This window comes from Argiope bruennichi, chromosome 9 (assembly GCF_947563725.1).
Source record: "Argiope bruennichi chromosome 9, qqArgBrue1.1, whole genome shotgun sequence".
Classification (NCBI taxonomy): Eukaryota; Metazoa; Arthropoda; class Arachnida; order Araneae; family Araneidae; genus Argiope; species Argiope bruennichi.
The window spans coordinates 48,083,889-48,102,547 of NC_079159.1; the positions used below are offsets into that span (position 1 = coordinate 48,083,889).

Below are 18,659 nucleotides of genomic sequence, written 5' to 3' on the forward strand. Positions count from 1 at the left end.
GACTAAAGATTAAAAAGTGCGCCTTTTATAATGATGAAATCAATTATTTTATTTTATTTCCGTTTTTTTTCTATTGCGATTGATAAAAATAATTTATTTATAAATGCTCATTATGAATATGGAATTATTTTTTATTAGGAATAGTATCCATATAAGGAAACGCTCTTAAGATTAAAAAGTACAACAAACTCATTCTGCTTCTTGTAATTTTATCGTTTTCCGATAAAAAAAATTATATTATTCTTTTTAAGTATATGCATAATAATCTATATATTAATCAATTTATATATTAAAACAAATTTTAAATTGTTATAGGAGCTATTAGCATTTAGATTAATATTTGACTAGCCTACTTACTATGCGTTTTTATAGGCAAATAAAGAGAATGTGAAAATTCTTTTCAATTTATCATTATTCCGTAATAGAAATTCCGTCTACAAAGCTAGTAAGAATTTTTTATCTTTCCTTGAATGTAGAGAAATTTCCTGAAGTTAGGCGAATTTCGTGACCAGAATCGAAACTTTGGACTGATTTAGAGCTTTCGTGACTAACAGACAATGTATTGGACTGTTGCTGGAATTCACTGAAAAGAATGTGGCATATAACAGGGTAAGTAATAAATTTATAATTAAATGTCATAAAGAATTTATCCTAAGAGAAGTTTTGTACTAGAACTTTAGAAAATATCAAAAGACATTACACGTGTTCTTCAAATAACTATTTATTATGTGTGAAAATTTTTTTAACATTGATGTATATACAGTTATATGACGTATCTTTCTCTTGAATAACCTTTGAATGTATATATAGTGTGAGCAATATAAGTAAAAATGATAATACTGCAAGTAAAACACAAAACAATCAGTTACAAACAACAATCACTGGGCATTACACACATATTCCCCAAATCATTTGACAAAATATCTTATTTCTTTGAATAAATATATTTTTTAAAATCCGATTAAATTGTTTCATCTAAATTAAAGCAGTTTTATCACACTATGTTCGTTGGTTAATTTCAATTTCGAAACGCTTTGTTGAAATTTCTAGATGTTATGATTGAGATACAAATTTAAATTATCCCTACAATTTCATTCACATGTCAGTATATTTTTCTCAAGAGACAAAAATGGACATTTTGACCAGACAACTAATCGCCTTTGCTATTTAAAGAGAAATATAAATTTTTACAATTCGTATCTTATTTATGGTTTCTATCAGTAAAACTGTTATTAATTTCCTTGTTTAAAACCTTGCATACAAGTTCACTAAATAATAAATTTCGAATTTAGGTATTAATGTTTCATAAAGCAATACATCATATTAAATTCCTTTACTTAATTGTATTAACTTCAAAATTTGAACATTTAGAGATAAAACAAAATATTTCTGTAGAATGTTTCTGTATATTCATACGCCCTTAACACAGTGGTCCCCTATAAGATATATAGCGTATCCTTAGTTGCTTTTTTGCATATTATATCTTAAAATTTCAAAAAATATTTGGGTTAGTTGAAATTAAAAAAAAAAAATTTTAATAATCTAGCTTTTACTAAATAGTTTTTTTTTCTTTTTCAAAGGATAAAACAAAAATCTGTTTTATATATATAATTGAAAGTTTAATGCAAACTTAATTATGCAAATTTGCTTTTGAACTGTTAACAACATTAAATGAAATTCCTGAAATAACTGTCCAACGTAGTATTTTGAATTTCCTTGGTTATAAATTGACTTATTCAACTAACCATTAAATAATCTTATTTCTTAAATTCTTTTAAGAAATCATACCCTGCAAGCTCTTTTCTTTCTGAGATACTTCCCTTTTCTAGGTCTAATTTTCTTGAAATCTAGCATTTTTATACATAGAATGCCCAGTCAATAAAAACATACTTTGCTAATTCTCTCTCCGGTGTCAACGTTGGGAATATAATTACATACATGGTGCAAAAATGATCGTTTGCCCCAATAGTCCATTAAGTCTTTAAAGAGGCACAGAATGTTCTTTACAGTTTATGCTGTTGAGGTTGAAAAGCCATAAAAATATAGCTTTTTCTTGTATGTTTTAAGCGTTCCAGACAATATGCTGGAACTGCCCTTGCGTTTGTCTTTTATTTCACAAGTTCGTATATAAATGTAAATCTAGAGAGATTGAAGGCAGTGTGTCTGTAGAGGTATGACTTAACGTCATACAGCACCCATACCAGGTTGACAATCTTCTGGTATCTAGAAAAGAAAGTTTGCAATTAGTTCGAACGATAAAGTGCATGTAGAACATCAAAGATAAGAACATATAATGATTTTATCACTGGTGTAGTTTTAGAAAGAAATGATTTTTTTCCACTGAGTAGTTATCATAATAGCAATGTCAAAACTAAACTCGAACTCTATTTCAAAGAATGCTTCCAAAGAGTTTATAATGGCCATAATTATGACATTCAAAGAACCTAAATAATTTTTTTCATTAAGGAATTATTTGCTCTGTCATCATAGTAGATTTTTCTATTGACTGATGTCCTATGCTCTTCAATGAAGACAAAAAACTCTTAAAAAACATTGCGTGTCATACAGATTCTTAAATTTTGACTTCACAGTACTTTTCTTCCCTATAGGGATATTGAAATTAATATTCTACAGGATTTTTTTTTTCTTTTTAGAGAATATAGCGTTTGCTTTATCTTCAAAGGAAACGTGTGAAGGCACTTTAAAGTGTTTCAAAAGAATTGTGATTGCAATGATTGATTATTTGTATGGTCAAGAGTTTTTACCAGATTGCTAATTCAGTACTAAAGACAAATAAATCTGACTAAAAATATAACTTAACGATCATATTTATTTGCTGTTATGTATCTCTTAACAATAGAAATAGCTGAGCGACTTTATTAAATTCATACCAATATCCTTAATTAACAATTCCGAATGCCCACAATATAGCCCTAATACTGCTTTTTTTTTCCACTCTAGTGGCTACTAGTTTCACATTGTGGCATCTTCTCGTCGTTTGTATGACTGGAGTAGATCCTGTTTACACTCAGACAGTCGCAACTGCATTATTGAACCCTTTTCAGTTTGTCAAAAATTGATATAACATTTAGACTAGACTAGGGAGGTTCAGAACCAATCCATATCATCGCTTACGTACTTTCCCCAAAAAAAACTTAAACCCCCCAGGACAAGAACACGATCGTTGCCGGGCATCAAGAGTTATTCCGGATCTGGCCCCTCTGGTAGTCGAGTCAATTCAGAATGTATACATATTTTATCTGGTCTATAGACAGTAGTTAATTACATTGACGGTTTTAACACATGCTGAACTCTTTCTATGTAGACTACCCTTGAAATGTGGAAAAGAAATAGATAATAATAGCTAATCCCGCCACCGGAAAGAAATAAACGCATGAACACTGTAATTGTAATAAAAAGTTAAAAGGAAAATTTTACAAAAAAAAAAAAATAATAATAAATAAATAAACGTTTGGATTAAAATGCGATCGACTGGCAGCTATTGCTACTAAATTTGAGGTTATTTAAATGCATAAAAGCATGCTAGTAGCTATCTCCTCAATATTCGAAAATTGGTGAAAGCAGCATGTATTTTATTGTTTAACATCAAATCCGAAATCTCTCATCTCATTCCATCGCAAGTAATTTCAGTACTATTCTCATATTTTTATGTCTTTCATTTTCTATTTTCAGGCACAGGAAACTAGAAGATATGTATGGAATAATCCATTTTAGTCCGGCACAGGTTATCTTTATTACTATGATAAAATTCGCAATAATAGATTTTACCAGAGAGAAAACTCTCTATTTTCTTAAAAGTGTATTTTAAATTTTTAAACGAAAAGAAAAATGATATATAAAGTAGCTTTAATTTGATTTGAACATCTGACTAATACACTGTCGAAATATGGAAATGCCAACCGAGCTTGTGAGCCACCAAGTTCTAGGGGAGAAAGGGTGGTGTGAAATTTTCCACGACCCTAGGAAAATAATTGAAATTAGAAGAACTATTGCCCCATGATTGCGAATAATTTTTGACAGCTGCAATTTCTAATGAGCTAAAAAGTAATTTTCAGCCCAATACTTTATTGAAAGCCCTGGATTCTTTTTCATTCTTAAAATTGAAACCTATATGTGAAAATTATAGATGTAATAGGCTTCTATCATTGAAAATCTCTTTTTAGTATCGAACAATGTTGGAGGGAGCATTTCGTCCAGTTTGAATTGTTAATCTGTCTTCAAAAGAAAGAGGATTATGGCGAAATTGAAATTTTTATCCTTTATAACACATTGCTTGCCGGTTCAAAATTACTCTAGCTATAGTGTTCATAAGATAGCATGAGATAGATTGCTGGGCAAAAATTGCGCCCTCTAATGTGTTGTAAGTAAGTTAGTTGTATTTTATCACCTCTTGTAATATTAGGAATTGTGGAAGTATAACTTAGTCTTTGTAAGTTTTAAATCATATCTTAATGAAAAGATTTTGTATATTCATCAGAAGTAAATTATACTTACCCTATTGTGTTATGTTTAGACCTAAAATACTAGTAACATCTGCGGATTCTATGGCCTTAATAGGTGTAGAAATTTAGCCGCCATATTCAAGTAGGTAAATTTTGAGGGATGTGACAAATGATAAAGTTAGTTCAATGTAGAGAGGAAAGAAATTTATGATTACCATGTGAATCAACTACGCCTTAAAATGATATTCAAGATGTCCGCTCTAAATATGTGAGCCGTATGAAACCTAATATATTTAATTCAGAGAATAATCTTTCCATTAAATTTAAAACAATAAATCATATTAACGGGATTCAAATTAACAAAGTAATTAACTTTGGCTGAAGTTGTAGATTGTGGAACCAAAACGAAATCTCGTGATGAGTCGGCAATCTGAAATCTAAGACTTAAGATAAGGATCCCAAACTTTTGGTTTTAACTAATGGGAATATGGACTGAACCCGATTTTTTCTGTTCATTCTGTGTCAATTGACCCAAATGGATTTTTATGGCGAGTTCCATTGCAGTATAGAAATAACAGTTGTTTTAGTCATGTTACTTCCAACAAATCTTATTCCATCTTTACTTCTAATTAAGGATTTTATTGATAATGGGTGACTTAACTGCTTAATCTGAATTTCGTGTAAAGTGATACTTACATACCATTATCTATAAACTAATGTATAAGTTATCGTATGTAGTTCTAGTTACATGGTAATAGTTAGAGTTACCTAAATATTACCTGTTTCTTTCTTCTATCCAGACATTTAGAAATTCTTAGATAAATAATTCTGAAATTTTAAAACTTATCCTTGTGTTTAAGATGCAGATTTAATTTCAAAAAATCATTCATGAGTATAGGATTCAGGGCAAGTATTAAACATTAGGATTTCAAAGTTTTTATATTAAATGGAATGTTATATTTCAGATTTAAAATGAATGATATTGTATCTGACTCACCCATTTCTTGTTACAGTTCTTCAAAGTCCACATCTGATTGATAATTTTAAAACATCTTTATCTTTCAAAGAACAAATGATTTTGAATTACCATTCACATTTATCCAAATCCGAACATATAATTACTTGTCAAAATGAAAAGAAGTTTCAACCCTTGAAATTTGAAAAGAAAAGTATTTCTTAAGCGAATCTAATCCATCTAAAATAATGCAGATCGTACAAAGAAAGAATTAATTGAATTGCCTGTGGAAAATTACTATTTAATCTGTGGTGAATGGATTTTTTTTCTTTTTTTCTTATACTACTGTTGCTTGTAACTTCCATCTGAGAGACACCGAATAAACGATAACACAACTTGATTCTCCGTATGAGGGGAAAAAAAAAGAATGAAATCAAATTCATGGTATCCCCGTCAGCAGCGATTTGTTCCCAATGATCGTGCGATAGAGCCAAGCTTTACAGAAAAGAGCAAAATGAGAAAAGGGTGGGATCTGGAGAGGTAGGGGCAAAAACCAAATCATCTTTCTTCTACAGATGCTGGAATGAAATCAATCATAACCATGGAATCTCTGGCCTTCTTTTTAATTCATTCTTTGTCGATTTTTTCCCTTCTTTTTTCTTTCTTTGCTGCCTGCAGAATTCCCGTAGATTAGGTGTTCCAGAGATAATGGAGAGAATGTGATTTGATTTTCGTCCAGACATGCTATTTTTTTTTTTCCTGCCAGATTTCTCGCCTTCATTGTTTTTTCTTGCCGCGTGAAGCAGTTGCTGTTGGACCAGATAAAATACCGAGGGGGAGGAGTTTTTTCTTGAGCATTAAGGTTTTTATTATTTGATAAATCTGATAGGTCTTAAAATACTTTTCTGCATCTCCGCTGTTGGGATTAGAAGTATCGAGGAACTATAGCAGAGTAAGAATTTTAGCCTTTCAACGAATGAAGTAACTTGTTATATGTAAAAAGCTAAATAAAAACATTTTTTTACGTATTTTAATTTAAAGAAAAGCAGACTGTGAGATAAAATTCTTCAAATTTTAACTTTATAATTTGGAAAATTTAGTTCGGGATGAGACGTAGTGTATAATAGTATATCTTTAAGATGCTCATTTATTAAAATATTAAAGCACACTTATTAATATCCAAGTATGAAAGAAACTTCAAACTTTTCAGCACAGCTTATATCAGGGGTGCGCATTAAGTCGATTGCAATTGACTGGTGGACTACCTTTACTAAGATGCGCATACTAAAAGAAACCAATTGATATTCATATGTTACCCATTTGGTAATGTTGGTGAAGAAGAAATAACTGAAAATATAAATTATGTATTATAGTTATCTCTTGTTGAAGACGAAGTTTTTCTCCTTTAGAATGACAATTTTAAAAGCACCTAGTTCCGAACCTAGGAATAACTTTCGGAATCTAAGGGATACGAAGTAAAGTATAAAATTTAATATTTTATACCTAATTTTTAAAAAGTTGCACATCCTTTAACATTGTTCTTTAGCTGTACCTACCTTTGTGAATTTGCATTTTCAACGATGAATGTTATTAAGAAAATATACCGTTCCCGTTTCACACGACCATTTAGAATCCAGTGCAAGATTAATAGTCAGTATGCAGTTCTATTAACTTATAACAACTATAGATGAAAATGAATTGTTTGTAGTTATGTAGGTTTATATATATTCCATATTTATTATTAAGGTCACCCCACCTGCGCCACTGGGTGGACCGCAACACCTTGAAAAAAAATTAGAAGTAGCCCATACCCTCAAAAAGCTTGCTCACCCCTGGCTTATATACTAATGAGTTCTTCCTGCTGGTCAGGGAGAAAGCAAAGTGAGTGATAGCATAGTTCTTGCGAATCCTATGATCAGAGAGTTCGATTCTGATTCTTTTTAAAGTAAGGATTTTTATAAAAAGCAAATATCTTTATTAAAACATTAATTCTACTCATTCATGTGATATTTGAATCATAGTGAAAATTTAATTTTTAAATAAAATAACCCTTTAAATACAACTCTAATGGTGATAAATAATAACTATAGTTATTCTCAAAAAATCGTGTAGTTTCTTTTTATTTGTATATTTTAAAATTCCTTATCTACACTGATAATTTTCAATTACATACAAGAGCAAAATTATAATTTATACTCTAAACATGAATAAATTTTGACATATTGCAACTGTGTGTGTTCATAAAAACAGCATTTCTTTATGAAAAAATTTTGGGATTACTTGCTTATGCATTCAATAGATTAATAGCTGTATAGGTCCATATGTATTATTTCATCCAATTTCGCAAGTTTCTATTTTTAATATATTAATGACTACTTAAATGCTAATAGTAATTCTAGTTATTTATCATATTTTTTAAAGCTTTAAAAATTAAATTTTATCCACAGTTTATTAATGTTATGAATAAAAAGCTATTTTATGGATATTAATTTCTATTATTTAATAAAAAATGGACCTCGCAAGTTCGCATCCTGGCTACTTGTCAAGTTGCGAAGCTACTTCTGATGATTTACTAATATGGCAGCTATGTCGAAAGATTTTAGGTACAGTTTTTCTCTGAAGTGCCTGGTTGCTGTTTTTTATACGTGCTTTATCTTTCCAATGATATCTTAATGCACTATTTTTTAGATTGTTTACTTGCTATTAATATTAGTGATTCTGCAATAAAAGGGAAATTAGCATGTCCATCATTATGGCATCTTGTTTCAGTGTACATATTTTCATAAGATATTTCCTTATTTCGAGATTTACCACCTCTGTGAAAAGGAAGATTATTTCGAAGTATTTGAATGGCTCTATTCCACAAAAGACTTGCCTCCATTCTATCCAAATATTCCTGGTAATCTGAATGAGCGACGTTGGGACAGCTCAAAAATGGGAGGCTGAAACAAGAACCGTCACTGACCACGGTGCAAATCCTTCCACGGTGATGCGACATCACTAGCGAAACGAAAGCTTGCTTACAGAATCCTACTTTTTTTCCCGACTAATAGTACTACATTAACAGTAGACATTTTCCAATAAACTGATTAAAAAAATTATTCTAGTATATCAAGTTTAATATATTTTAACGAAAGAGACAATTTAGTTAGGGATATGGCATCGAATAAAATATAAGAATGCTAGGTGAAAATATAAAAGTTAAAAAAAAAAAAAAAAAAAAACAGAATGGGATCAATCGTGAAAATTCGCAACACCTACAGAAAGACAACTATGTTAAAATGTTCAAGCGAATTACCTTACCTTAACAACACCTAAAGTCAAACACTGGTGATAAAATTGAAAATTCTGGCGAACTCACAAAAAAGAAAACTGGGATATTAAAAGTTTTTTTTTTTTTTGATGAATTCAGAAATTTACAGAAAATTTAAAACTTTCTTTCCTTGCAAGTTGTATTTTTTAAAACTTTATGAATTAAAGAAGAGACCTGTATGATTTTTCCTTACTTGAAATCTTTAACTGCTGCTTGAGGTTTTAACAAAGGCGGGGATGATTCATCAATCTTTGATCTGAAGAACGAGCAAATTAAGGTAACAACAGAAAAAGTTACATTCAGTCCAGTTACAAAGATAATGCTATTAACATTATGTTAAAAATGTTGAAAGAATCTTATATTTGATTGTGACTGTCCGATTTAGGTATAATTATTAATTTAGTAAACTTCGATTACTTATTCTCATTGGGATTGTTAGTCACCGTTGTTATATAAAAGATCCAAATCTCATCATCCTGTCCGAAGCGAAACTGGAAGACATGGATTGCCATATCGATTACGAGAGTTTAAATCAGGCTTTTGTTTCGAATTTATAAAAATAGGTCCGCAATTTATAATATGAACATTTTTGCATGCATTGAAAGATTAAAAAATAAAAGGAATCGCAAATGTTATTAATTCTCACTATTTCCTGTGAATTCAGATGATCCTTCAAAGGTTTATATAAAAAAACATATTTCTCTGCTCAACAGCGCAAAGCTGGTACATTTATAGTGCCATTTCGGAACCTTATTTCCCTTCCTCTAAATAACTATTTTGTTAACCTCCGATTTTTCAAGCTTTCACGTTGATGGATTTTACAACTTACCGCATTGGCAGGATAGGTATTGGATTTCCAAGCTTTCACATGATAAAAAGCTCGCTAATGTCTATATAGAAACTCTTTTTCATTAAAAAAAAAATGGAAATACTAATTCGTGTTCTTGGTTCCGTCTCATTAGCAGAGACCTGCGGTTGATAGAGAACCAGCTGATCGAGGCTCTAATGATTCATTAAAGAAAGTAAATTATATTAATCGCACATGCTCCAAACTTAAACCCTTCATAACTCATCCTAACCATTACTTCACAGATTTCAATCTGATATTCTTGTGTCTTAAAAATCTTGTCTGTGAAAATAAGTGACGCAAGAGACTCACCACTCTGATGGCTTTGGAGGATATGACGAGTGGACTGCGGGCGGTGTCTTCTTCGTTCCCGATGACCGTCGTCGTGGCCGGGAAAGTGCCCCTGCTGTTCTGGAAGTCGATGTCAGCGTACTCGGTGGGGGGCTCCAAACGATGCCTCACAAACGGCTGCTGGCTGTCGGGCAGGGCCAACTCCGCATATGTGATGTCGTCGTACGGCTGCAACAACAAAGAAACTGTTGCGTCATTCTGCTGTTCACTAACAAATGTAAACAAGCATGCTGAGTTTGACGGATTTTGTTTCTGTATAATAATGATATTTATGATCATGTCTAGACATATATAATCAGCCAGTCCATGAGGGGTTTATATTTTGATTAAGGATTGGCGGGAAGAATCATATCTTTTACAATATTTCCTAGTCTGTTTCATAATTCGATTAGTTCCACGATCCTTTTAGAAATAATGGTAATTTTTTTTCTGTTCGTTAGTGTGTAATTGAGTTAGACTGAAATAGTAATTTATCAATTTTGGATAACTTTTTGCGTTAATTAATTTTTCTGTATACTCCATTAACAAAGATCCAGTTACAAAAAGTCTTGGAAACTCCTTGTTTTTTTTCCCCCTGCACCGATAACATTATATGTGTTACCGTTAAAGTATATAATGCAGTTATTTCATAGAATACCTAGTTATTCCATGAAATAACTGATCATGTCCTTAAAGTGTGTAATATGTTATTAATTTGACACTTTAACTAGTTATTCTACGAAATAACTAGGTATTCTATAAATTAACTAATGAGAGACAGTTAAAGTGTAAAATAAACAATTTATCTAAAATGAAATTAAATTAATGATAGACAATTAAAATGAAAAAGAAGCAATTTATCTAATTTATGCAGCGTATAAATGGTATTTATGGAAACGTACCATAAAATCATTTGTTACAACAAGGATTACTAAAATGACATTTGGAATTACTAAAAACATTATTTCTAAAACAAAAACATTTTTTATTTCTAAAGCAAACAAACAAAAACATAAATGCAGTAGGGGCGGAAGGTAAATGTATTTGTCGTGCGAGATATATGATATAGATTATTTTACTCGTTTGGCAGTTAGAGTTGTGAGTTTAGGTAGATGTAATGAGTTTCCGTATATTAGTATTAATTTTAGAATGAAGATAATATGCATCTGGTTGCAGAGCGAAATGCTCCGAAGTGATTTTTGATTCAAGATAACTTTATCTTCATTATCATTTGTAAAAGAAAAATATCTATTGCAAATTACTATGAAAGATATAATGTATTGAAGAAGCTACTAATTTCAAATCTAATGTTATTTTATATTGTAATAAAATAATATCTCAAAAAAGTTTTATTTTGTGGAATATTTGAAACATTAGACATTCAAATTTTGTGTTAACTGCACTAAAAAGTGAACCACTTTTGTACAAGTAGAGAATTATCAGTAGAGTGAAAAGGGAGCATTTGAAAAGGGCAACAATTCTTTTCATTCTGATATCAATAATTTTTGTACGCGCTACTCAGATTTTTAATTACATTTATTCCACAATTCTGGACAAGGTAGTCATAAAATAACATTCCCAGATCGTAGGCATTTACAGTTCAAACTATGAATGGAATTAATTCCATATACAGACTATGGTAGACTTGTGCAGATCAATTTCACACAAAAAGAAACCGCAGGAGTGGTCTTTTCAAACCTTCCTCACATAATTTCTGGTAAAGGTGTTTGACTGAATAAAATTATGGTCCTATTTAAGGTCACAAACCCTCAGATTTTTATTTTCAGAGAACCGCTTGTGAAAATTTTATGTTTCGCAGTAAGGAGAGGAAATAGAATATACATTTTAGACGATTATTTTTCGACTAATGGAAATCAAAATTTTAAATAGAACTACAATTTTTATAACACGATAGCATAACAAATGCCATTTATTTTAATCATTCCATTTTTCATTTCTGTTTCATGCGAATGTACAGACCATCAGAAATTCAATCTTTTGACGGATTTGATGCAAAATTTGACATACCATACATTTTCAAATGGTATGGACCTATGCTATAGAGTTTACAAATATTACCAAATTTTATTCTTTTTTAATTTTGTAGTTACTTTTTAAGTTCACTTACTCTTAGACCTACAAACATAAAGCTTCCAATGAATTTCACTGAAAACTGGATAAAATCTACTAATTTGGTGTAAAGACCACAACTACATTTTATGCTCCCCCAACCGCAAATTGATATAATTGCAAAAACGTGTTTTTCGGAAACACACGGAGATCGTCAATAAATTCGAACTCAAGATTTTGATGCTGTACAATGTTTTCTTTTTGTATACTTTGCGAATAAATGGAACAATAATTATTATGAGCGTATTGAAACCGGATTTTACAGAAATTCATATATATTCAAGTGATAAAAATAAATACAAACTTTAAATGCCTTACAAAATGAAATCCGTTGAAATTTTATTAATTAACAATAGGGTCCCTTCGCCTATATGAAATATTTTCAAAGCATTTGTTGATCACCAAGATATTTGCATCAGACATTTTTTCCCTGAATTCATCTTTTCCTGCTTTCCACGGTTTGCATGTGAAATGTGGTATCATTACGTTTGTTATCTTTCTCTGTCTTCAAATATCTACAGATAAAATTATTTTTTGGCCATTCTGCATATTTGTAATGTCATTAATTGTAAATATAACTTAGTTATCAAAATGTGTATATTTTAACAAAACTCCACTGATTCAGTCTCTTCATTAAAGCGGCAGTCTTTTGGTCTAATACTTGCCAGATTCCTTCAAGTCTGTTATCCTTCAAGAATATTGATAATCACTTAAGGTTTTTGTAGATCAGGTATTTTTGGAGATAAATGTACACATAAAATAAAATATAATTTGCATCTTGAATATATACTTTGTTATTATTTTTTAATGTTTGGTATCGAAGTAAATTATTATTTGAAATAATATCCACTTACCTCGCTTGGTACAAAATGTACTCTGTTCATAATATTTGCGTATGTGTGTTCTTTCTGTGAAACGTTTTCATATATTATTTCACTGTTTGAGTTGGGAGGCAAACTGGAGTAATCTATGAAGGAAAAATAAATGAATAAACATAAATCAGAGATGGCGATTTTTAGTTTCAATAAACTATGGAAATAATAGTTATTTCTATTTGATTAAGTAAATGGAAGTAAATTTAAGTGACGAATAAATATTTAAAAACCAATTTATCTTTGCAAACTCAAAATTTTAAATTACCAATGTTATGGCACATCATACATAACTGCATAATAAATGCTTTGAAATTTAGTTTGTTAATTTTAATTCTGAAATGAAACAATTCTTTTATGGATTAATACTTCAAGAAAAAAAAATGATAATTATTTTGAAAGCTCCCAAGAAGAAGAAAAAAGACCACCGTAACATGATAATGTTTTAGGAATGATTCATGCATCTTTATTTTGCTTTTAAAATTTCGTCCTAGTTGTATATCAATGACAAGAATTGGATTTAATATCATAGTGATGCTCATGAGTATAAATGTAGCGTTTGAAACAATGAAACGCATTGTTGTAAAAAGTACTTAAAATGTTTTTAAAAATTTATTAAAATTTAGAAAGAAATGGAAATTAATTCAATTCCACTAGGAAGCTGATTTTTAAAACTGATGTACTCATTTATTTTAGTGTGCATGTGTGAGACTGTATACTTTGAAGTCCTGAGTTAAAATCTTTAATAAAATAGTATTCAAATTTATATTAAATTTTAAAAAATCATTTCTCTGTGAGCACTTGCTAGCTAACTTTTGTACTGTATGCTCTACTGTCTTCTCTGCAAAGCCTTTTACACCATATTTAATTGTATATCATACAATTTACATATTTGCATGCCAGATAATAAGCATTATCATGTTAAAGATAAATTTTTAAAAACATCAACATTTTTTTAAAATTAAACATACATGATCTTTTATATATATATATATATATATATTGTAACGGTATGAATTTGACTATCGATATTAAAATATACAATCTTTACACCTTGACTGCTTTGGGGAATCACCCGGGACGGGCGAGCCGCTGGGCAACAATCTTGCAATTACATTGTAAGATATACACCGTGCAATCAATATGTTAAAAAAGAGTTTTTAAAAAAAAAAAAAAAAAAAAAAAGAAATCTCTGCTCAAATGTTTAGCTTGGAATTTAAATACTTTTGTATCAGTCATTAACTGACAATTTTATGATGCGAAACTTCATCAATTGATCCTATTTATGATAAATGTTGGAAATTTTTCTCATATTCTAACATATATCTTTTAATGCGAAATGGCTTTATTTTCCAACATTTGAAACTTTCTTCTCTAAAGCACTTTTTGAATCTGTTCAATGGATAGTAATAATAAGTGTAACCTCTTCCAAAATAATTTTTATTCGTTAATAACGGAGACCTAAAAAAGTCAATTTGTCCATGAATGTGACGATAATATACTAAAAGCACTGTCATCTTACTAATAAAGATATAACAATAAAAATTCTCTATCTTTGGTATGAAAAATTTTACTATTACTATAACTAGTGTTAATGTGAACATTAATTACAAACTTATTTACATTTGATTAAAAAAATTATGCAGATGCTGTTTCACTTCAAAAGAATAGTTAACGAATAATTTATTTAAAGAATAATTAAGAGATTTATAATTCGTTAAGCATTTATAGAGAGTGCACATTATTTTAGAAGTCAAAATTAATTACACGGGCTAATGATAACTACCAAAGATTTAAATGTTTTCTAACATATAAAAAATGAGTTCCAGAAGACATTATTTTACACCATCTTCGTATGTTAAATAAATTTTATTATTTTTACGCCGCTAAAAAACGAATTTATGAAATTTATTTTTTACATCATTCATTTAAAAGCTTACATTTCCCTCCTAATCTCACAATTTTTTAAACATAAAAAACATGCCATATTTAACGAAATCTGAAGACGAAGCCATCGGGGAAACCCTTCTTCGTGTTAATTTTCTTAATGCCGACTTTAAACAAATTGAGTTGATTTATGGAAGGACGCCAGACCAGAAACGCATCAAAAGTTCTTTGAAGCACACCACCTTCGCTTTTTAATCTTCCTTTTCGAAAAGATAATGATTGTGATTTCCATATTCTTGCAATTCAATTTTCGCAATCTACATGCAGAAAATGACTGGGTAAGAAACAAAACAGGCTGGCCCCAAAAGATTAATTTTTTCAGCAACGAACAGAAGATAAAAAAATTAAAAAAAACCCGGCGATTAATAGGGTAATCGGAGGAGGAGTTTAAGCGTTTTGATGAAAGGAACTAGAGAGTACATCTTTTATGCGATTCTCATGCAAATGGAGCTGATTGGTTGGTTCAAAAATAATTTCTCGTCTGCTTAATGTTGCTGTGGCCAGCGTGCTTTGGCTAATTATTTCTAAAATGAAGATGGGTAAATACGCATCAAGACATCAAGGAATGACTTAAAAAGTGGGAGATCTCATTGAATGCAGGAACAAATGAGCCACAGAATGCTATAAAATTCTAAATTAATTTTCGGCAGCTTTAGTTGATTAACACAAAAGATTCGATTCGTTTTTGAATATTAGATTATAGTTTTTTTTAATCTTTTCTTTAATGTGCGATTTGATAGAAAATTGCATCCATGTATAATAAATTAAATAGAATATTTTAATACCTAATGCATAGATTTCAATTTAATGGCTTTTATTAAACCATAAACAACATAATAATTTTTACTATATATTAATTTTTAGCAGATATTTTTTTCAGTTACTCAGGCATAATGAAAGACCCAATATTTTCCTAATAAAGCTTAGTAGAGTAGCTATTAAATATAAATAATTAAATTTTACTACATATGAAGATTAATTTAAATGCAGGTAAAGGACTATTTCTGGGAAGGAAGTATTAATCACTAGAAATAGCGTTGAAGGGTGTTCCAAAAGATATTTTTAACTTATTAAATGCAGATGTCGGTATTTCAAAGGGAAAACATGTAAAATACAAAGCGTAGTGTTCAAGAATGCCAGAAAATATGTTTTATATTGTTGACCATGTAATTCTAATATTAAATACTTTATTATATATAATATTGTTAAAACGATAAACAGAATGCAAGTTTTTGCTTATGTCAATCAAAAATAAATTAAATGTTCTTTCCTTGATAGAATTTTTTTTTTTCAAAAGATTGTTTTTCCGATGAAAAATAATGAGGTAATACGGAAGAAGAATAAATTTAATGAAATTATTACTGAAGGAGAAGAAATTTAATGGTATTATTACTGAATGAGAATAAATTTAATGATATTATTACTAAAGAAGAATAAATTCAATGGTTATTATTACTGCAGAAGAATAAATTTAAGGATATTATTACTGAAGAAGAATAAATTTAAGGATATTATTACTGAAGAAGAATAAATTCAATGGTATTATTAGGTGAGAGAATTACTAATTATATTCTGTACATTCATAAATTTCCCTGCAGAGGAAACAATATTTCTTCATCACGTTTACTTTCCTATACTTGATGCCTCATTGGATAATAGATTTAAAGGAAATGTTATTTCACAAGGGTTGAACACTTAATAATGGCAGTCGTCAAATAACAGTTGATATGACACTTGTACAAGATTTTTATAGTCATTCTATGAAGTTAGAAGCGTTGTGTACAACTTGCTTTCTACGATATGAAAATACCAAGACACTTGAAACAGCAGGAGATGTTCTTATGGATCAGATTGTGCGACCTATCTGCTTAAAGAATTTTGATCATTCCAACAGCGAATGAACCGACATAGTTTCTGTTTATTTGTTATCAAATCATTATCGCATGGTCAGAAAACAAGGTGTAGCAATACCAATTTTAGCGAGAAACAAAATCAATCACGGATCTCTTCGAGCTATTCCTAAACAATAGACCGGTTCATTTAAATCACCAACAGGTTTGCTATTGCTATAGGTATTCGAAAGCTAGAACCTTGCTTTACATAACGCTGGTGATTTCATCGATCCCTTACAAATGTTTCAAGCTGGCACCAGTATCTTGTCGACTGCAAATATATAGTTGCAACTATTAAATTTTAAATGTATGGCAGGGTCTTAAAACAGAGTACAGCGATACCAGCTTCAGCAAGCGAGTAGATCAGTTGCCGGTTCTATCGAATTGTTCCAGATATTATTAAACAATATACCGTTTCAGTTGAATCAGCAACAGATTTGCTGCTGCAAGAGACATTTGAAGACTAAAAACTTGCTTTGCACAGTGTTGATAGTTTCATCGAACAGTTACTAACTCTTCAAGCCGGTACCAACGTACTTATTGACTGTAAATTTATAGTTGCCACTATTAAATTTCCAATCCTTGTCGTCTTTAGATAATATGTTAGCAAAAGAAAAAAAATGAATTATTGACGGGGGAGGGTAAAATATATTACAGATAAAATAATGAGTAAGAAGGAAATTTGGTAGCAAGAAACTTTTTTTTTTTTCATTCACAATGGTAAAATTCGCACATGCCAGATGAAGTATCATAAAATCTAAAAATTCGAATCGATAAAAGATGATTCTTTCAAATCAATTCTTATCAATAACATTATTTGTTACAATTTACGTGTTTAGCTTAGTTGAAAATATGATGATAGCAAAGATCTATGCATTTAAACATGGAAGACAGGACTCTGCAGAAAAGAAATTTATATGTCCTTTGCGAAAACACTCTATTTAGAGAATGGTAGATAGTTGACGAACAACATTAAAATTCTGATGTAAAATAAAATAATGGTAATATGGGAATACTTAGAAGAAAGATTATGTTTGTTTATCAAACATTTATTCTACTAATAAAGAAAATACGTCTTAAGAATTTAAATTAAGTGGTATATATAAAGACTAACATAATTCGAATTTTTATTTGAAAAGAAATTTATATATAAAATAAGACATGGGAAGAATTGCTTCAATTTTGAGCTGCATGTTTTCTCCATTACGATTCAGCCTCACTATCTTTTTATAGCGGAAATATAAATTCTAAGAACATTTTAGAACGAAATTCAAAAGCACACTGTAAATTTTATTTATCATCATTGTTCCATCAAAGCATCTTAAGCTTTTTCAAGAAAACGAAACTCATTGCTTTAAAAAAATACAAAAATGAATCATGGAAAGTTGACTTTCAAAAGTGAATCATAAAAAGTTGCATTGTTTTTGTTTTTTTTAAAAAAGAAACAACTTTGTGAATGAAATAACTAGTTTTAAAACTAAATGTCTCTGAAACTTTTTAGCCTCAAAAATTCTATAGATAGTGGGGAACGCTGGAGGAAAAGACATTCTAGATTTCCTAAACATTAGAAAAACTTCTCTTAAACTCTAGACACTCAGGAAAGAGCCCGCCCACTGCATAGGAAATGGGATTTTAAAACCCACGAAAGAAGAGTCAAAACAGAACAAAATAAATGGAAAAAACAGCATATTACGACTAAATCCAATCCCAAAAGAAGGACTTTAACGCTGGGCTACGTCACGTACGGCTTTAGGGTCGAACTACTTACTTGCGGCGCACTCACTGGTCGTAAATAAGCCCTCCAAAACGCGAGATTTTATGCCTCGAGCGTATGAATGCCGACGCCATTTTATCGAATGTCAGTAGCTTTTGCAAGGTCCTGCTAGTCAATAAAATTTTATCGTTTATTA

General features: G+C 30.1%; 1 protein-coding gene across 2 annotated transcripts in view; it reads right to left on the minus strand.

The window, feature by feature from the left end:
• Window positions 1–758: 758 nt before the first annotated feature.
• The window catches only part of LOC129984658 (nephrin-like), a 386,728-nt gene continuing 368,827 nt past the window's right edge, over window positions 759–18,659 (minus strand). For both annotated transcript variants that reach the window (XM_056094579.1, XM_056094580.1), the window contains 3 exons: window positions 12,893–13,005; window positions 9,891–10,097; window positions 759–2,223 (listed from right to left, as the gene is read on the minus strand). In XM_056094579.1, coding sequence (XP_055950554.1) covers window positions 2,185–2,223; window positions 9,891–10,097; window positions 12,893–13,005 — 359 coding nt within the window. In that variant the 3' untranslated portion in view covers window positions 759–2,184. The remainder of the gene's footprint in view (window positions 2,224–9,890; window positions 10,098–12,892; window positions 13,006–18,659) is intronic.